Source organism: Besnoitia besnoiti, chromosome II (genome assembly GCF_002563875.1).
Source record: "Besnoitia besnoiti strain Bb-Ger1 chromosome II, whole genome shotgun sequence".
In the NCBI taxonomy this organism is placed as follows: Eukaryota; Apicomplexa; class Conoidasida; order Eucoccidiorida; family Sarcocystidae; genus Besnoitia; species Besnoitia besnoiti.
The window spans coordinates 4124058-4144861 of NC_042357.1; the positions used below are offsets into that span (position 1 = coordinate 4124058).

The following is a 20804-nucleotide window of genomic DNA, read 5'->3' on the forward strand; positions in this document are numbered from 1 at the left end:
GTCAGTGCCGTATGGTAGGTACTGCGGGGCACTTATGCGTATGCAATGCCGACTTCGACGCCACTATCAATGCAAATGGAGACGTCAAATGTGAGGCTTCGTTGGAGAGCGCTCGCCAACTTCCCTCAGGACCGCGGATCGAAACTGGATATCTGTCTGATGAGGATGTGTATCGGCACGAGTACCCGTCAGGTAGAGACGAAGAAAGAAAACACAGAGGCCGCTTGGATGGGGAATCAAGCCGTAGAACTGAAGGCAGCGCAGGGAACACAGACGAAGGAAGGCGCACAAACCAGGGAAGCGGGAAAGATTCAGGACACGCCGGATCAGGGGGGTCTGGTCGGAGCGAGCAGAGCGACGGTGATGCTGGTAGTGATGGCGCAAAATCTGGAGGAAGAAAGGAAGAGAAAGAGGAAGGTAAGGGGGGCCCTGCTGCCGCCATTGCGGGAGGAGTTATTGGTGGCTTGTTGCTGCTGGGAGCCGCCGGCGGTGGTGTCGCATACGCCATGAAGCGTAAGAAGGCAGATGAAAGGGACCAAGTGGAATACGAGTCTGGTGGAGGGGCGCGCGAAGACTCTGAGGACGTCGAAGTGCTCGTTGATGTGGACGATAAAACGTGGGAATAGATCATCATATAGTCGACAGAAAAAAAAAACCACTGGCAGTTGTGTAGCAGGCGGCACCCAGTTGCGCCCTTGATCAACGCTTGCAGTACTTGTGTTTCAGGCATTTCACTCTACGTGATTTTCGAGTACGGCTAAACTTAAAAAATTCGTTGTTTATGCACTTTTTACGTCCTCTGCCGGCTGGCGACCGGCGCAGCTGGGAGAGTGGTCGAAAATAAGCCAGCTGTAGCTTTGTTCGTCCCCGTCCAGTGCTTTTAGACGCCATGCTGCAGAATGGGCACCTGCCACACAGAAGCCACTGCTTGCAGGCTTTTAAGGGAAACTTGTCGAGTGCCCAGTGCTGCCAGGTTACTCTTGTTGGGGGAGGTGGCTCGTCGGCGGGAGATGGAGTATGTTTGCAAAGACTAGTGCACACCCCGTCTGTTACCAATGCAGTGGAACACACGTAAGAATGGCATGTGCCCTCTAGTTCTTCGGATGATTTGTGTGTGACGCGTGTACGTGTGACGGCGCTTGTTATTTCCAGTTAATGAAGCTACTCGCAGATATTGGGGCGGCATGGTAGTGCGTTGGGCAAGAGGCCATAGTTCGCTGAGAGCGCTCTGGTGCGTTGTCGAGTTATACAGTCCATGCGTCCAGGTACAACTATGGCTTAAAATGCTGCAACATATTAGCTTGTGTGCGAACACCTCGGAACGCACCCGTGAACGCCATGTGAATTCTTTTGTGCGTCGCTGGACTGCCTTCCGCGAGCGATGGAACTGCCACTGGCTCATGGGACGGTTTCCGGCGCGACCTGCATTGTAGGAATGATGGCTGTGCCATACAATACGGTGTCCAACCGCTTCGATTGTGGAACCGATTGCAGTGAGCGATAAAAAGTAGTAACCCCCAGCCCTGCCACCCCGTGTGTGCTCCCGTGGATAACCCCACAGCCAGTTGACACGTTAGGATGGTCTCCTTTTGTGACAAAGGATTCGCATAAATCTGGTACGGTGGCTCCGTGACTCGAGCCTGCTCCCCTCCGAAACTGGTAGGAAGCACAGCCGACAACAGCTCAGTCATCCTGAAGCAGTTGCAACAGCAGGTATAGTCGCAGCGAGATGTGAGCTCATTTTCTTTTACAGGCAGAAAATTATGTTGGGCGGCCGGGTACGTTACTTGGTGTAGCCGCTGCGCGCTCAGTCGGCAATTCCATATGCAGCATAGAACCTAGCATAAGCAAATACGCGTGGCGGGGTCGTATGCTTCGATGAAGGAAAATGGAGTGTGCCCACCTCACCCGCGCAGTGTGTAGCGGATATCGGAGTCCCTTTAGCGCCAAATCAGGTGTCATTTGGAGCGAGCCTTTCACTTTCTTTCACGGGTTTCCATTCTTTCATCTGTTAACAAACACACCGGGCAGCAGATACAACATGTCCCTGACGGACTGCAACTAGGTTACGACGCCGAAAGGCGAATAAACGGGACAGTGAGGAAAATGCTCCTGGGCTACTGCCTTGCACATCGAAAGCGCTCTGAAGCACCAGACTGAGTTCACGACTGTATACGTCAGTCACCTCCCCTGGAAGCTTACTTCCATTTTTTCCGTAGGAACTCCGAAGACGTCAATCTCAGAAATTTTTGTCTGATCGGAACCGTTATTACTTTCTGCAAGTGGAAATACATTGTAATAAAACGCATCCCATATACGGTGTCATGATATTCGGACAGCTTGTATACAAATGTTGGTTTTTCAAATCAAGCCGTTAGAACAATGAATGTATTACTATCCCCCGCCGGAAACCTGAGTTGTAATAGTGCCGTTTGCGGTACCATACGTCCAAGGAGCCGTAATCATTCCAAAAGCAAGTCTCATCGTCGACAAATTCTAGCCCTCGCTTAAATGAGTAGATGGAGTTGTGGTTCAAAAACTGGACCTACCGACAAAAATGACAAGAGTGGAGACATTTTGGAACTTGACGAACCGAAGGGGGATGGTGCATCCACTTTCAACTTCGTTCTCATCGAGTGTCTGTAAAAATCCGCATGGCCATTCAGCAAACAGCACGAGTGTAACAGCTGTACGCTGTCGCACCTCTCTGGCATCGTGCTTTGGCGGACCAGCTTCAGGCTACATAATCCATTGCGCGCAGACTTACCACTTCTTGAATTGGAGCTTCAGATTCTGAGAGGAAACAAACAGATACAGGCTCTCCAGTCGCCAAATGTTGTCACACAGCACTGGAGCGCAACACGAGGACAGTCATGTGATCTACCAGAGTCGGCACGTACGCTTCGCGGGTGACATGAACAGAGCTACATGCGAAGAAAGGACTGACCTGTAACCACTTCACGCGGCTCCTGTCACTACTCCGGAAATCGAGGAGCCCTCTCAATGCAGCCTCCTGCATCGTGGCGATGTCGGCTATCCAGGCCGCCGATGCTGGGCAGACGCGTCGCACGGGAAACAGCGGAGCGACTGTCGTACGTACCAGCTTCCGAAAACCCCATCGCAAGGTTGTTAGTGAAGAGTTTGACAGTTTTTGGCACCTCTCCGGCTTCAGCGCTCCCTGGCGGAGACTTTATCATTAGGGAAGAAAGCTTTACGGGGTTAGAAAAACCGAGCTGAGGGGACATCCAGCAGAAGTGACATGGGTTCAATTTTCTATTGCATGTAGAAACGCTCATACGTCCCCCATCCGAGTATCCGCTTCACTAAAGAAAGGTGCCGCGTCCCTCCTCCGGGACTCTCCCACGCACACGTGAAACGCTTACCTTGATAAGTAACTGAGGGTCCTCATTCGATGAGCTCACGTATGCCGACTCTGAAGCTCCTTCGATGATGCCGCGAATGGAGTGCTGTGCATCTTCGTTCAGGCATTCCACTTTGGATTTATCGATGAGGGGCATCAAGCTGGAAACAGAATGCCACACTCAATACGCGCTACGTCGAATAAGATGGTGCATCGTACGCTCCCCACCCTGCATAACATTTCAAAGTGCAAAAAAGTATACACGATTCGCGCCTCTCGGAGACGTGAAAGCATTTGGGAATGGACAAGAGGCTGGAAAGGGCTCAGTCCAGCAGAGCACAGCGGCAATGGATGCGGGCAAAACTACACCAGCTGCAGGACACCGGAGACTTCGCGGACGCACACCGGTACATGGCTGGTCTACGCGGTGCCTCGAAGTAAACACAGCCACACAGCCCAACCGAAGACACGCCCGATGCACCAATCGCACTGCGCTTTGTTTCTCTACCGACTTAGATGCATCCGCGAGACCGACGCGGCACGACAGGAACATGTTCGCCCGTGCTGCCGTCGCGCGATGTGCCGCACCTTCCACCCTCCATCTTGGACTTGTAGTCGTTCTGTCGTTGGCGCCCCGATGCCACGCCTGTTCGAGAGCGACCAGCTCTAAAAACGACGCCGATGCTACAAGACGCCGCACTTTTGCCGAGACGTGTCTGCGGCTGGTAGTCGGCAGTCGTGACAGACTTGCGCCGCAGGACGTGCTGCTTGCTGGCCAGCACCTCTTCGTAGACAGCCGCGCCGAGCCGGTCCCTCTGTTAACTAGCCTGTTGTGGCCTGGTTCTGGGTTTTAGATGCCCCGTGTTGGCATGTATGTATAATGTTTCATTGTCTCGTAGTCCGTGGAGGACGAACTCAGGACAGCGGGGGCAAAGTCGCGCTTCGACAAACGCAGCGCATGCAGCCCGCACTCATGCTCATCGTCGGACGGCCTGTCCCTTCGGCTCCCTTGGACGTCGCCAAAGCTGGCTGTGTCCCTGGGCACGTGTTTTGCTACGGGGGAGGACAGGGAGACAGGAAAATGGCAAGAGGGGCTGTTGCCACGAGGCGGGCAAATCGCAGACGACTCCACGAGTTAGGATAGAAGTCACCACAGTCTCCGGCCACGGGGGGGTCGCTCGTCTCTGAAAAAGGGAACGAACGCCACCGCTCCCGTGATTTTTTTTGCAAGGTGTTCAAATCCTGGCAAGTTTTTGCCCGCCTTCTTGCACATCAGGCTGTGCACCCTTTCCTCGCGGGTCAAGCTTTTGCGTGGCTGAAGCAACCTGCGATCACCTGTAGGCAGATGCCATCGTCTCTCTTTACTCCAGAGGCCTTGTAGCCTTGTCACAATGGGTTTTTCGTCCTCGAGTTGGTCGTGGGCAGGCCTGGGCTGCGGCCTGCTGGCTCTGGCCGTATTGTTCCCTCCCGATCCAGGCCTTCGCTTCAAGCCGCCTCCTTTCAAGGCCTCGACAGAATCGGATGGATATACTGTGTGGGTATGCACCGCAGAAGGAGGCAAATGTGCACCCTACACGTGGACTAACTAGAAGGTGCAGCGGGACAACTGCTTGTTGGTCGCGAGACTTTCTTTGTCTCCGGCGCCATACACTTTTTCCGATTAGTCTGCAATATGATGAGTGACACTGCGCCGCCCGCCACCCGGAAGAGCCCAAAACAGGGAGTCCCCTAAGGTCCTAATCGGCGCTGTCTGGCTCACAAAGTGGTATCCACCACCATAAGAAAGGAAGCGCACTGGGTTTGTTCGTCCGCTTGAGCATCATCAAAGTTCTCCTTCAGGTGGCGCTCGCGTGCGTTGCCTTTCTCTGGTCCAACCACCGTTCATGCCATTATGTATCTCTTGGATCTGCGGAAATTATCCACAGCTTGCTGAGAACGAGCTGGTCAGCTGCGAGGGCTGGTAAGCCACATCAGACCATGTCGCCTGTCATGTTTGCCGCTTGCCTGCTGTCCAGCGCAGGACCTCGGATGGGGATGCCTACGGTCGCCGGACAGTGTATGTAGAGAGTGGCGGCGAGATGCTTCACTGCTGGCTGTATCTCCCTGCCAGTTCCATCGCGAAGGCCCCAATCTACGTTGTCGCTCACGGCTTCGGAGCAGTTAAGGTGAGCCACCGCTCCATTGTGACACATACGCCTGACGCGGGCAGTATGACAGCACATGTGCGTATTGAGGCTTCAGTCAAAGGTCTCACCTTGACACGAAACGAGAGAACCTCTCTGAAATCGCGCATAGACTACGAATGTCAGTTAAGACGAAACCAGCACACGTAGACCTGACAGCTTCACGGTGCTTGCGGCACATAATGAGGCGCCATTTTTGCCATGCATAGCTCAAATTTTTGGAGTTTCAGCGCTGCTGCCCGCCTCACGGGTATGTGGTGAACCATCGCGAGCGTGACGCTTGCTATGTGTATGTTGACCAGGCCGTCGCGGACGTCCGCTTCGCAGAGAAGATTCAAGAAGGCGGAATGGCCGTCATCACTTTTGACTACAGGACATGGGGCTATTCGGGAGGGGCCCCGCGACACATCGTCGATCCAGACATGCAGCTGGAGGACTTCCGTGCAGTCCTTAAACATATTGTTGATACTGACGGGTTCCAGGGACTCGTTGACCCTCTGGACATCCACATTTTTGGGACGTCGTACGCAGGCGGGCACGTGCTGGTCCTGGCCTCTCAGCTCGCTCAAGAGCGCGATTCCCCGCTATTCCGCAGCCTGCGCACGGTTTCATCAGTCGTTCCGCTTATTGATGGGAAGGCGCAGATGAAGAAGGCACTTCAGGTACGCGGCGGGGTTACATCCTGCATACAGCCGACCGTTTTCTCATGCCGGTTGGGCTGAAGGTGTGACATGACGGATCCGAGGATCTCTTCCGTTTGCGCGGGTGCGGCATTGACCAGATCCCATGGGGCCTATCGACTACTGAATTGAATGCCGTAAGAGTTTGCAGCTGCCACACTGTTCGGGCCTGAGGCGTTTGTAGTCCGATAGGACAAGGGGGTTCGACTGCAGAGGGACCCCACGCGTAGGCCTTGACGCTTCATTCGACGGATGCAGGCAATGGCGGATCTGTGTGCGACGTGCCCATCATGAAGCGATGGGCTGACTCTGGTTTTTCGTTCGCTGTGTGCGTGTGAATGTGATCAGCAAAGGTCTTTCTTTCGGACGCTGCGCTATGTGGCGGCGATTCTCGCAGACTTGCTGCGACAGGCGGCAGGCGGCCAGCTGCAGCCCATTTACGTGCAAATCGCCGGATCTCGCGGTGCAACCAGCCTTTCCGCGATGGAGCTCCAAGGCGATGAGTTGAAGATTTGGTCGGCGCGATCCACGGTCGAGATCGAAACGGGCACGTGGTCCAATGAACTAGCGGCAAGGTCCCTCTTCAACACATCTCGATATCGCCCGATTAGTAAGTGCCTCGGAACACAGTATGTAAGCAGTCGTTGATTTTGTGTTACACCCTTGAGTAGCTTATGCGTGGCCCGCTATGTTGTTATCCATTGAGTGGACCCTGTCACCCCAGCTTCTGTTTTCTCTTGAGCGAACCTAGCGGGCTCTATCGGGAAACACAATCGTAGGGTGCCTATGTTGTTTGGAGAAGCCAGCGTGTTAGTGTCACCCCCCAGAGCCTTTCCCTCGCTTCTCCGTCGGCCCGCGGGCATCCACGGCCAGACGGTGTCTCACCGTAGTTGCGCCTGCACCTTTGATACTCATTGCTGCGGAAACCGACACGCCGGAATTACCCAGTTACAACCCAATCGACCACTGATTCAGTCCTATTCGGCCATGCGGTTCTATGACGTCTTTTGGTGCTGTGAAAATGCAGATCATCTGGCCCATATTCGGACCCCGACCTTACTTGTTGAAGCGGAATTCGACGACACATGCATCCCCAAACTGACAGCGGACGCGCTGGAGGCTATCAACTCGCGTGGCAGGGCAGCTTCCTCGAAACGCCCCTCGAGTGATGCACCCCAAGAGGCCGGCTCCCTGGCTCAGCTGTATCGCATGCCCATAAACCACTTTGACGTCTACCTGTCACCGCACCTTGAGAATCTGATAGGCACCTCGATGACGTTCGCGAAACGGCATAGTGTGCATCATAGAGGTTCAACGACAGGGGAATCCGTCGGACGAGGCTCTGCAGCTGCATAGGTGTTGTGAGAAGCCGCGCCTGATAACTATCATCTGCACGTACCGAGCTATAGGCAACGCGTACCAGTTTGTTCAAAAAATGTGGTCATCCAACTGTTTCGTGAAGGCCCCCTACGGGAGACTGGAAAGCCACACTTGGCTTTGCCAAGCATTTAAAACGAAAGGAATCTGCTCAGTTCACAATGCCTGTTTTTCCACCGTGTCGATGGCAGACGTACGACATTGGTTACTGCCAAGCTGCTGCTTGCGGTCAGTGCATAACTCGCCGGAGTCCTGGAATGTTGTTGCATGCGGGGGCGAATGCGTCTTGTCGCGTGCGAATGTAAAGGTGCGGAGAATGAAGCATTTCAGGTTCGAGCATTTAGGCGAGCGCACATTCAGAAGGCTGAGATTGTTTCTATTGCTGCATTTGAGCGTTAATCGTACAGCTACCCACCTGCTGCTAGTTTCCAGCGACTGCACCACGCGGAATTAGTTTGAGTGGATTGTCCAGGTTATGTGGTGGAATTAGCGCCCACTGGAGACACTAGCAAGTGTGTGCTCGGTGCTCGTCTCTCTACAGAGCGAGAGCTTCCTTCGCAGAAGTGGCAGATTGCATCAGTGTCAGCCGCGACGTTGTGACACTTTGCAGCAGCAAGGATCTGTACAACTCTTAAAGATTGCAGATACAATAACTAAACACCGTGCAACGGCTCTGGTACTCTTCTGAGGGCATCCCCCCCACAATCGGAGGGCGTGAAAGCTTACATGTGAATCAACCTGATGTTACCAGAGACTCAAAACAAGATGGAACTGCGTCACACGCTGACACTCATTTCGCACTGGAATGAACCACACGGAGGGCAACTGGCGCCCTCTGCCTCTCCATAACCTCACCTTGGTGTGGCTGTTGAACATAAAAAACAAGAAGCTGCATTTCAGGCGCGCTGCTGGCATTGAGCCCACCCCTGCGCAGCCTCGTAGGTTTCCCTCTCTTGACAAGAAGAGGCAGTCTTCTAAGACGTGCGCGTGGGTTAATGCCTTCCGCTTCTACTCCGAAGATTTGAATGACATGTCGGAAGGTGACAAAGAAACTCGGGGGGAAGACATCCGGCGGAAGAGCCGGCTGGCCACTGACACACCCTTCGAACTAGGTCGATCCGCAGGGGCTATAGACCTGCTAGTCATCTGCTGGAACTTCTCGATCATCGCCGCCACAGATTGTCTACTGGAACGTCTTGTTGCAATGACTTTCCTGGTTTCGCTTCCCGCAGACTCCGCTCCAGAGGACTCTCCAACACTAATCGACGGCATCGGTGTCACGTAAGCTTTCGAGTGGCTTTTCACTGTGGGCTGTGCGGGCGAAAACCCCTCCCTGATGTTACTTTGGGAGTTTTTTCCTGCGTGGCCCTCCATTCCCACAACTCCTGTGCAAGGCCGGCGATTCTCCTCTCGGGATTGTCCCGGTTCCCGCGGAGTGCTCTGTCCCGCCTTACGGCTTCCTGCCGAGGGTAATAGAGATGCGACAGCAGTTGCAGCAATTGCTAGAGAACCGCGTGTGCATACGATAGTCCTACCGGTGAGGCATTCTTCATGTCGGGTGCTCTTTTGGGGGCTTCCAGAATGACTTGACGGTCTCCGTGCCCTGGTGCTCGAAAGCGAGGAGTCCAGCGGCCGGGGCGATACAAGCCCTGACACCTTCGTTTTTGCGTCAGCCAATCCATGTTCCTTTCCCAGCCTCCCCAACAGTTCACTAGTTGGTCCATCCTTCCGTGAGCCCCGTGTGTACGAGGAGTCGGTGTCGCTCCCGCAGCAAGATGCCTCTTCGCTTGTACCGGTATCTGTGCTGCGGCTGCTTGGGCCGCGACCCTTGCCCACGTCGAGCGATTTGCTGCGTTTCCCATTTGCTCGTGCATTGCTGGACTTGCTGACGACATCGACCATCACAGATCCCGGAGTAGTCGCCGCTCCTCCAGAGGATGTAGATGCAGCAGACAAAACTGCCAGAGTAGCACTTGCGTGGTGACGCAGCATCCAGGCATCAGACGCCCCCTCGCCTGCAGGGATTGCCTCCCGTTTCGGTGCCTCCTGCGACACGCTTGCCCGCGCAGGCGCGTCGCCTGCTTTGACTACCCGAGCAGTTGATGCTCCGGTCTCCGATGCAGCCTGGCGTGACGCCGCACTGTCCTTTGCGTGCTTGCTAACGAGCAGTGCTGATTCCTCGCTGACGAGAGCACGGTTTCCACTTTCTAGATTCCCCGCGTTGGAGGCCGCCGACGGGCAAGGGGCCTTGTTTGTGATACCAGTTCGCTGGTCAGGACTGGCAGCCACCCGTAGCTCGTCATGCGAAGCATGAGGCACTCCGTGGTCGCTTGTCTGAGTTCTAGCTGTGGACGCTCTCTGAACCGCATCTGAGCAAAGGGATGCGCTGTCCACTGAAGTTCCATTGACAGGCACCTGCCGCCGTGGCGTTAGCCGCACCCGCTGCTCTTGCTTGACCATAGACGGCTTCAGCGTCAAAGAGGGAACGTTGGAACATGTGAGGCGTTTTGCCACGGGAGCAGAAACTTCTTCAGTGGGAGAGATTTTATTCTTCTCCTGGCAACGCGTTTGCAGAGCTTCCCGCTGCTGCTGTCGTTGTTGCTCTTGCTGCATAAACTGAAGACGCCGCTGATGAGTCAGGCGCCGATGCAGGCGTTGCTGCTTTTCGAAAAGAAGCTGGCGACTGTGCTGCTGCTTCAGGAGATGTTGCTGCTGCGACAGAGGATCGTTGGGGAAAATCCTGTCAGCATACACCGGAGTCACTGCCTTCGCTGTCATGAACGGGTGACGCAAGGCTTGGCGGACTGAGAGTCGTCGTGCGGGATCCTCTTCGAGCAACTGAACGGTGAAGTCGAGACCGTCGACCGAGAGAACAGCTCCATTTTTCTTTCCCAATAGCTCCAAGAGGTCCGATGCATCTTTGCTTGCAAGCAGTCGCCAGTTTTCATCGCTGGGGACTGCCCGCTGAAAGAGTTGGTGCTTTGTCAAGAGGTAGTACACCATCCATCCCAAACAAAAGCTGTCTACCTTGTACGGGTCGTACCTGAGGACATCGAACACGCAATTTCGATTTTCCTATTACGTCTAGTGCTTCAACGTGATCACTCTTCGCAGCAGGCTCTAATCCACATGAATAATCCCGACCCGCTGCTCTAAGGGTCGTACACAAGAAAGCTTGCCTTGCCAATTCAGATCTCTGCATCCACTAGAGCAAATGGTCAAGTGACAACGCACTGTGCTGCTTCTTTTGCTTCTCAGGCTCCGTACCTGCACTGCCTATACACCTCGGGAGGGCGGAAGCTCTTCCCAAAAATCTTGTCAGGCGGAAGAAGGACAGGGCCAGGATCGGGGCAGGAAGAACCACGCGCAGACTTGAATGCGCCTTCTGTGCTTGCACCAGCTGCAGTCCGAGGGTGGGCGGATGCCCTCGCTCGGGCAGCAGCTTCAGGGCACGCAACGACAGCTTGACCAGGATCTGTCAGCTTTGGAATGATGAGTCCAGTTCGTGGGCAGCGGAAGATCAGCACGTTCTCCAGAGACAGGTCTGCAGAGGGAGCAACCACATCGCGCCAGTATGGACCGTGATGACAGTGCATGACAGACACGAAAGGAGCAAACACAATGCAAGCATGTGAAGCGCGACCCCTGAGGAACTACTTCGCTTCATGGGGGCCTGCCATGATTCCCAGAATCCAAAAGCTGCAGGGAACCACTCGTAAGCTCACGGAGGTTGTTCCAGTCACCGCGATGCGTTTGCCGCAGAAGACAGACCTTCGCATTATTGGTAGAGTCTCGGCATCGCCGTCTCTTGGCGCTGCTTACCTCGCATGCCGATTCCCCTTCGGTGCAATTCAAGCACAGCATCAAACAGCTGTCTGCATAGCCAGCGGACTTCCTCCTCTGTGAACGGCTGCTTCCTTTTCTTGAGCACCTCAAAAAGGTCTTCGTACTCGGCAAAGGGGAAAACGAGGAACAGAAGCTGTTGCTCGGCGTCCACGTACACGCGGTAGGGCGTCAGCATATTTGGGTGGTTCCTCATGTAGGGGAAGAACTTTAGCTCCGATAAGAAATCTGAAGAAGCTCGCATGAATACGCAAAACAAGGGGCAAATCATACGCCCACTCGAGCGCGCGGCCTTCCCTTGAGGCGAATAGCTGTCTAGTACAAAAACGCGTGGTCGGTACATCCTTCTACGCTGCTCTGGGCGTTGCCTGGGATACACACGCGAACGTGTAAGCGTACCTTCTTGAAGTGAGGGCGAGGCGTTGAGTTGCAGCTCCAGCGAGAGGACCTTCACGGCAACCATCTCAGAGACTGTCTCGATCCGGATATTATCACCGTTCTTCTCTTCAACCTCAGCGTTTCCGTCGCGACCACATGCGCGCTTATCAGGTCGCGGCTTCGCCTGGCTTCGATGCAAGTTGGCTCTAAAGACCGCCCCGTAGATCGCACTTTGCAGGAGCTTGTCGAGCTGCAGAGTCTCAACTGCGAGCGACGGCGACGCATCCCAGTCGGGGCTGGTGGAGTGCTTGAGCAGCTGGGACAGCACGCCAGCTCGCGTTGCATCCTCAACACCCCGGATAATGGCATCGGTATTGCTGTAGATGACACGGCCTTCTAGCTCAGCAGGGTGTTTCTGCTGCAAACACGCACAAGCAGAGCCGCACAAGCGGGACCCTTATGGGGCGCACACAGGGGAAACAGACAGCGCACCACGAGCCTTCCCTCCCAACGTGTGGCGCTTGCCCTGTCTTACTAAATGTTCTTGCGTCTACAAGGCTGTAACTCCCAGCGGCGGTTGTCGATCGCCATCACAGGCGTGCATGACGCAACCTGCGGAGCATGTCGCGTGACTGTAATCCAGCTAACTCAGGAACCGCCCGCGCAAGCGAAGAACGCGAAGACCTTTCCCGCCCTCGGACACGCCCGCAGATCCGCGGTGGCACAGTGGCCGTGGCGAACATTGCCTTGCCAAGCCTCCGTCGCAGAGTACGAAGTGCGAGGGAATCGCGGCACTCAGAAGGCATCTTTTACCCCTTCCCCGAATGCGTACCAGAACGCTAGGCTGAATGGGCGCGTTGCAGCAGCAGCGGCGGACTTTCTCTTCATCGACCGCCGCACTTTCGCAGACTGTCTGGAACCATGACGAAGCCAAGCCGTCCCTCTTCTGAGCGTTCAAGTCTGTGTGCCTCGTGTCGCTCTTTCTGCTGCTGGCTGACGCACTAGTCAACAAAGTCGGAGCCTTGGTTCCTGCCTGCTGGCTGACCCGCGCAGATGCCTTGCTGTGGACTGCCTGCGATTCGCCTGGCCGCGCTGCAGCATTGAGCTCCTTCGGGGGCGACTGATTCGCCATCGGCGTCTTCACAGCGCCTCCAGCTCCCCCAGACACATTGACCTGTCGAGCCGACACAGGGGCTGACGGAAACTGCGAGTGCTTCTGATGTGTGGGAGTCAGCCGGGTCGTTGTCGAGCCTGACGTCGGCGACTTGCCTACGGAGGGGTTGCCAAGGGACGGCGAAAACGACGGCATGTAGGAACGTCTCACAGGCGGCTGCGAGCAAGGCGACGCCGGCAGGGAGGCGGAGAACGGAGAGACAGGCGAAGCGAGCAGCAAGGAGGAAAGCGACGGCGGAGCGTTCGCCCGCGTACCAGAAGCAGACGGAGACAACGATGGTGTACCGGCAGTCGAGACACCACCGCATATCCCGGCACTACGGTGCGTCCCCATGCCGTGGTTCGCTCGTTGGTGACCGTTCGCGGGGCTGGTGGGGATGCCTGCGGCTCGAGCCTGCGAGCGCCCGAGGAGAAGACCTGCTGAATGAGCAGCTTGGGTAGCTGCCGCTGCTGCGTTGCTTTGAGCGACGGCGAAGGCGGCGGTATCGGTGAGCTTGGGAGGCCGGCCAACAGTGACGGCTGACGAGGGATGGGAACAGGTAGATGGAAGCATGGTTGAAGGCACTCTTCTTGGGTATCCGGTCGAAAGGTGCGAAACAGAAGTGGACGCGGTGTCGCTGCGGATGCTCTGGCGAGTGCTGACCTGCCAGGTCAATCCTGGGTGGCTTTGGCAAAAATCTACGCCCAGTCCCGTGAAATGGGAGGCTGCGCTCGGAGTGAAACAGGCGAGAGGCAGCTGGGTCGCGCAGATGGCTGGCGCGTTCTTTGACGCGGGATGATTGGAGGAATCGCTTGTGAGAGGTGATGGCACAGAGGAATAATAGGGGTCCGTGCGGTACGTCGACAATATCGGAGAGTACGGTGTTAACGAAAATGCCATACTTGGAGCTTCGGAACCGGTCCCTCATGCTGCGGCAGGCGACCCTGCCGGAAGAGGAGATCGTCTTCTCGATGAACGCAGCGCCTGGAGTGGACTACAAAAGTATCGCCTGCGCCCGCATGCCAAGAGGTCGTTCGACGATTGGACGCTGGGCGAGATCTACATTTCTAACAACAAAACGTAGCTTGCGGTCGAACCTGTCACTTCATGGTGCAAAGGCACGACAGCGGAGGACATTACATGTGTAGGGTGGATTTAGCACATCTGCGGGCACGAGTACCAACAGAGCTTCAGGCACAATTTGACACCAGAAATGGCGCGACACTCTTGTAACACCACGTGTGACAGAGTCGCGTGATGAAAAAAAGGGACAATGCTGCCCAGAAGCGGCGCGGTCAAGTTCAACCTTTCGCGCGTGCGGGTGTACACGAACCGTTCGATGTCAGCCGAGGGTCACAATTGGGAACGCTCTAGCCTTACGGCTGATAGGCGTTTAAGGGGGGGAAATTGCAGATAGAGCTTTCCCTTCCACTCTGGATATGCGGACAGACTTGATGGCATACAGGGGAAACACTTATTGCTATTGAGAGGAAAAGGTTCCCGGTTCAGGGGACGGAGTCTCGCCAATGCCACTGGCTTGCACAAGAATATACAGAACTTGCTGAGCCCAGTGCGCAAGTACAGCGCCTGGTGTTTGGTTCCACAAAAGAAGAAAAACACGAAAAACAAACACCCTGCAAAGGGTCCGCCGTTAACCTGCACAGCGACGGCTTGTCCGCCGTCCGCAAACGGCTCGCGGTATAGCAGCCGCTAAATCAATGCGAGGGTGGTGCCTCACGGGGAGGACTGACAGGATAGAAGCGACCACTAAAGATTCTTTAGAGGGAGGTTAAACAATGACGACAATACAATATACAGAAACAACACGTTCACTGAGAAGGAGCTGTTCCGACCGCGTTCGGCTCCAAATTTCTCATGTGGTCTCTATTCGCGCGGTGCATGGCCTCCCACTCAAGCGCAGCGGCCGAGGGACCGCGCCACGACAAGCACACCCAGTCCCGCGGCCGCTTGTTTACCACGAGGAGTTGAGGAAGAAATGAGGAGGATGACGCCCCAGCCACTTGAAATCGCTTCTTTTTGAACTACTGAGGAGTGAAATGAATGAACAGTTTATGAAGGGAGTAACAAGAGAGCTTAGCTTCCTGGGCCCGCGGTGCTAGGCGCGGCTCGCGCAATTTGGCACCCGTTGCCACTCGTTGCCCAACCGCGCGTGTCGAGCTTACTGGCCAGTCCCGCGAGGGTTCGTTGATCGACCATGTGCGAAAAGGATGTTCCCGTCGGGGAAAACGAAGGGCCTCTCTTCCGGTAAGCGAAGGCGATGAATCCACAGGGGATGTGAGGTTTTATGCAAGGAGGAAAGACAAAGATCAAAAACGGAGGAAAAAAAACAGATAGGGGTGGAGCAAGTCTGCAAGATCCAGCAACGAGCGGACGAGACTGACCGCGCCACGCGCCACCTAGTCCCAACCGTCTCGTCACGGCATACGCTGCGCGCCTCTCCCCTCCCAACCAGCGGCCGCTCTGTCACTCACCTCACGCCTGAAGAGCCTCTGCGGCCAGCTGTCGATGCAGCCTGAGCGGGCGGCGATGCGGACTGCGCAGTGGCGGCGACGCTTGCCACTGCTGATGCGCGTTCACTTCGTGGTCCCGCGGCTCCCCTGCGATGCATTGCACGGCCATAAAGCCTGAACAAATGTGGGCAAGGCGTCCCGGCGTTGAACACGGTCGTGGAGTAGTTGCGTCTGCCCGTTTGAAGGATTGTCGGACGCAGGCGGAAGCAGGCGGACAGAACCACGTTGCAATACAAGAAGAGAAAACGTGCGGAAATCCTCGGTTGATTTCGGAATTTCCGGGGGACGGTGCTGGTAGGAAGTCGGGGAAAGGCAAACATGTGACCATGGATTGGGTCGCTCGGTGACAGAAGCATCGTTGCCTGCGCAGAGTGCGGGAAGGGTGGACCACTGCCACAGATTCTTCTTCCTTTTTGGAGAAAAAGTGCAGGTATCCCGAACTAAATGCACGGAGGGTCTTGCTAAGCGCCGGCGATGGGATTTTGCTGTCCCTGCAGCGACAACAGCGCGCCGTGACGCGCAGTTGAGCCCCGATTGAGTTTAGCCGCAGCACAGCCCGGTCGCTTCGCAGAAAGTATTTCTCGCATGTCTATGTACGTTAATACTCCATGCGCCAACTCCAGTCTTTCCGTGGCCGCTGTTCGGCGAGACAAAGAACTACTGACGCACCGTCCGGGTGCCCTTTGCGCCCTACAGGCTCAGGTTTTGACCTGCCGGCGCCTCACCTAACCTTTAAGTGCTGCAGAGAAGAAAACGTTAGTCGCTGCATAGCCGCCAGCAACTGCCCTGGCATGCTGGCCTGCACAGATTGTTACCGTGCCTTGCGCCACAGATGCAGGACCGAAGTGTTCCACATTCACGGTGTTCGCAGACGTCCCGGCGCGTGGCTTGATGGGTGCGCAACTATGATCCAGGCGGGGGTGTTGAACCCCTCTAGCCACTAATTTTCCGTTGGTTCCCATACACCCATACGACAAGGCAGTGGTGCCGGAACGTATGCCGCATAATCTTTGTTCCGGTGCTGTCGAGGTAAGGCCGTGGCCAAGTAGTGTGGATTCACAGGCGCGCAATGGCCAGCATTTTAAAGCTCCAGGGTAGCGAGCAACACTTCTGCTCGTGGCAGCGTATCGGTGCTCCCGTAAATACGCGGTCAGCGTTACCATTTCTATGGCTGCGCGGTGACAGAAGCATCCCATCTCATACCGGCCGAAATCTAGTAGCTATGTTACCAATGTGGCAAAGAAGCAGTAACTACAGTGAAACTTTTTTCCTTGACTGACAAACGTACAGTTTTAATCTGGATGCTGTTTTCTGGGAGCTACTCACAAGTTGGTTGTTGTAGAACTCGGAGGTCATTGTTTGCCGGATGCAAACTCACTGTGCTTGTCATGGACATGGTGCTACGCACGGTATAGCACATACTGCCTTGTATTCGATTCCAACTGTAGCATGCACTCACTCTTATGATTACAGGCTTGATGCGTCCAAGTGCGGACGGGAAGCTCGCATGTAAAATGTGGGGCTATACTTTGCCGTATTAAACAAGTCTTCGACCATCCAGGTCCTGTATATATGATGAAATTGAACTTGGACTATTGAATGTCCACAGGTAGGTAAATCCTTATCGGGTGATCATCGTCGCGCGTGACAGTCAGTCCTGCTACTCTGTACGGAATAGACGAATCGGATGCTTGTTGGCCTGACACCTGTTTAGTAACCAAGAGTCTAGTCATGCGTGTGCAGGTGAACGTGGGCAGCTCGCTTCATGAGTAATAGGTGGTGGTGTACTGCAGCCACACGGAACTTGGCTGTTCAACCATAAACTGAGGAGTGAAGTACGTATAAACGATAAAAGAGTTGAGCCTGCCTGCCTGCGTATGGATCTAGCTTGAGGGGGAGCTCTCGGCTTTGTATTGTGAACACCGACTTTCCGGAAAATCGTTGGCTTTTTACACTAGCCTAAGATCACGACAGCCGTATGTATCTCTTTCCACGGCCTGTTGCAGCCAGCGTTCCGCTTGCAAGGGCAGTGTCACGAACCCATCTTAAACAAGTAAGCTCCATGCCCAGGCACGACGCAGATCGAGCCCGTTGCATGCCTCAGCGCTGGAGCTGCAGGTACGACCCTGGAAATGATGCCGATCATCTTCTTGCAACCGCCTCCTGCGATCGAAAGTAGGGGACCCCTCACGTTGGCCTCGTGCTCACACAAACACTTCAGCGCCTGTTCACTCTCTCCAACCCCGTGCTACTTCAGAATAGACAATGGATCCATGAATGACCGTCGGATCATTGTAATGAAACCTCTTTACAGGGTGTGGTGCAGGAATACGAAGCCTACATCTGTTTTTGTATTCGCCTGTGCATGACATCTGCCGCGGAAGAGATATGGATTTGACTGCGGACTACTGCACATGCGAGATCTTGACTACAATGACCGCAAACCGTCCGGAGAAGACTTCCCCCAATGACGCGTTCCATTATAGCATCTCACGGCATATTATGCCATACGGAATCTTTTTCAGCAACAAGGCACGAGTGAGCCAACATGGAGGTTCTGATGCCAAGCTTGGATGGGGCCACTCAAGATTATGCGACCTGTTATCTGCGCCTAACCGTGCGACTATCATACGATTTAACCGTATGATGGAAAACGACAGGAAGACTAAGTGTCACGATAGTCAGGCCTGGCGACGCTCATTCCCGTCCCAGGCTCACACCCGGCCTTTTCCGGTGCGGAAAGCAGTTAGAGCAGCAACACTAACAACATGCACTGCCCGGTGATCAGTGTCACATTGCTCGAGTTGAGGATCCTCGAAAGCACAGAACACCACGCATCTCTTCCTGATAGGCTCTGAACCAGAACTGAGCCTCTCAGCGGCAGGCTGCCCTGCCTATGCGGGTCCATCGTTACATGGAGCCGGCTGAGAACACAGCAGAGAAGGGAGATGCGATATGATGGTCACACGTCAAGCAGGTGCCATTGGTGGGATGCGTAGCGGAAGTGTGACAAGTATCGCGAGCAAGTTCCCCCCTCAGAAGCGCACCGATCCTAGAGGGGCCACGGAATGAAGCAAGCATAGGACCTCTCACTCTGGCTGAGAAGTTGGGTGAACTGGCTTTTTCGGGGAAAAGTCTGTTTGTGCAGGTTGGGGGGGTAATCCAGGGGACTTCCACTGCTGTTTAGACTATAGATCGCCAGCTATGTGTCCGGGAGAAGGACACTGAAGGCCCTTGAGTCCACCTAGTCAGCGTTTTTGAAGAGCTGCCAAAAGTTAGAGGACGACATAAGTACATTATAGGCGCCCTGGAGAAGCCGAGTGACTGCACTAACGTTTGTTGTTTTTCTCCTTGTTCTTGAGATGCGCCACACATATCAGTCTGAAAACTGAAGCGCATTCAGGCCACACGTATGGGGAGAAGGGAAACGCCCAGAAGAGTTGCCGTCAGTCACCGAAAAAGGGCTTTGAGCAGATCCCGCCACCGAATCACGGCAAGACATTGTACCCAGCAGGGTAGACTTCGCCACGCCACGGCGCATCTGCGGTAGGAATGCGAGAACCGCGCTCGCCCAGGAGCGGGATTTTTGTCTTAAGGCAGTTTTTAGGACGGGTTCACGAGGTACGAGATCAAGCACCACCAAGAGGGAGAGCCCTTCCTTGTCTCGTCGTCTCGCCGCCCGCCTTGCGCCTTCGAATGCGACTCGCCATGGCGCTCTTCTCTCGATGCAGCATCTTTTTCCCTGGCGGGAATAGCTTTTGCCTACCCAAACCCGCTGGACAGGTCTTTTCACAAAGGAACATACCGTTTTTCGCCTTCGTTCAGCCGAAAAACGAATTTGGTTGCCTAGGTGGACCAGCAAACGCGCGCGACCGTCAAAAGAGCCAGAGCGAAAACAGGAGACTGTGCGAGGAGATAGCGCGGTCTGCCGGATGATACAGCGGGGTTTTTGACACTGCATGCCCTCGCTCTGTCGGCCGGTTCAGGACAGAAAGCCCGTACACGTTGGAGACAGCAAAGGGACTTTCATTTCCTTTTTTCGCCGCGCGGAGTCGGAGGAAATAGGGCAGAGTGGGGAGTTTTCTTCACTTTTTTTTGGTTGCCGGCACCCCAGGCTCGGGACCGGTGCATCAGCGTCTTCCGATTTCGCGTTTCTTTTGCATACACAGCAGCCAGGCCGGTTGCTTTTCGTCTTTTTGGAGGGGACCTGTTGCAATACTGACCTTGTTCCGAGTGGCATGTGCTCCCTCCTACTATGTTTTCTGCCTAGTCCGCGGCATTCCTTGCATATCCGACCAGCGTCTTTCTTTGGGCCAGAACCCGCGGCTCGTTGACCGACTACCCGCGATCCAGCTAAACCTTGCTTTCTTCAAGAGACTCTCGAGGAGAAACAAGAATATACCGGTGTCGCCCGTTACGATACTGTGAATTGACTCCGCACGCCTCTTCGCCTCCCCTTGCTGCGGCATGCCGTGGTTCCGCAGTCCGTGTCCTGTCTCCTGTCGTCTCCTCTTGCCGCGACTGAGGAGGGCACCCTCTCGAGCAGGTGCTGCACCAGATATACGCATGCTAGACTGGGCCAATCGCGTTTATGTGTGTGTTTCCAAGTGACTTCGGCGGAAGCCGAACCTCGTTCTCCGTGTTGCGGTCTCCTCTTCCCAGTCATGTATGTGTCCCTGCGTTTTGCACAGTGAGGGACGAAAGATCCTCGAGCCCGCATCTATGTCGGCTGCGCAACCCTCTTCTGCCTGACCCCTCCTGCCCTTCTCCCGGATTCTCGCCGCCTCCCTCTACTTTGAGCATCTTCTTCCGTGCCTTTCTAGAAGGAGGAGGGATTTTTTCTCCGAAAACCCCGACCAAAGTTCAGACCACATCACGCTATTTGACCGCCCTGACCCAAGCCGCGTTTCGGCTGTCCGGCGATTGACGGAGTTCCGGTGCTGTGCTCGTTTCCAGAGTACATCGTTCCTGCTACGTCGTCGGCAGCCAGAGTTGTGAGCGACTTTTACGCGTTGGTCGTTTCGTTTTCGAGAAGAGAATCGGCATCTTCCTTTGTCCCGGGGGTGCCTGCATTTCATTCGTTCATCTGCAGCACGCGGATTTGGCGTCTTTCGCTGGTACGGGAGGCGCACTTCGTTTGCTCGTCGCTTCTCTGAGGCTCAGAATCCCGCCGACAGCCTCCTCGCATTGCTCAGGCTCCGCGGCTGACCTGTCGCCTGCCGGCGACACTCTCTCGTCGCCCGGCTATGCTCATGGCTTCGCTGCGCGCGTACGAAGGACGGAGACCACGGAGCAGGT

The 20804-nt window shown here is 55.2% G+C and overlaps 4 protein-coding genes across 4 annotated transcripts; 2 read left to right on the top strand and 2 right to left on the bottom strand.

The window, feature by feature from the left end:
* Window positions 1-11: 11 nt before the first annotated feature.
* On the top strand, window positions 12-626 carry BESB_039370 (microneme protein MIC6; the record flags this gene model as incomplete). Its single annotated transcript, XM_029362523.1, has 1 exon — window positions 12-626. One exon carries the CDS (start codon window positions 12-14, stop codon window positions 624-626), a length of 615 nt encoding a protein of 204 aa, XP_029221488.1.
* A 1325-nt stretch (window positions 627-1951) lies between these two features.
* BESB_039380 (proteasome-interacting thioredoxin domain-containing protein) lies at window positions 1952-4342 on the bottom strand (the record flags this gene model as incomplete). Its single annotated transcript, XM_029362524.1, has 7 exons — window positions 1952-2008; window positions 2203-2276; window positions 2550-2640; window positions 2768-2793; window positions 3101-3233; window positions 3384-3541; window positions 4333-4342. 7 exons carry the CDS (start codon window positions 4340-4342, stop codon window positions 1952-1954), a joined length of 549 nt encoding a protein of 182 aa, XP_029221489.1.
* Window positions 4343-4752: 410 nt separating this feature from the next.
* On the top strand, window positions 4753-7580 carry BESB_039390 (putative peptidase S15; the record flags this gene model as incomplete). Its single annotated transcript, XM_029362525.1, has 5 exons — window positions 4753-4899; window positions 5377-5526; window positions 5847-6206; window positions 6573-6834; window positions 7252-7580. 5 exons carry the CDS (start codon window positions 4753-4755, stop codon window positions 7578-7580), a joined length of 1248 nt encoding a protein of 415 aa, XP_029221490.1.
* Window positions 7581-8609: 1029 nt separating this feature from the next.
* Window positions 8610-13875, bottom strand: BESB_039400 (PIK3R4 kinase-related protein; the record flags this gene model as incomplete). The annotated part of the gene is made up of 6 exons (XM_029362526.1): window positions 8610-10644; window positions 10869-10972; window positions 11006-11145; window positions 11424-11672; window positions 11844-12240; window positions 12655-13875. 6 exons carry the CDS (start codon window positions 13873-13875, stop codon window positions 8610-8612), a joined length of 4146 nt encoding a protein of 1381 aa, XP_029221491.1.
* Between the last annotated feature and the right edge of the window lie 6929 nt (window positions 13876-20804).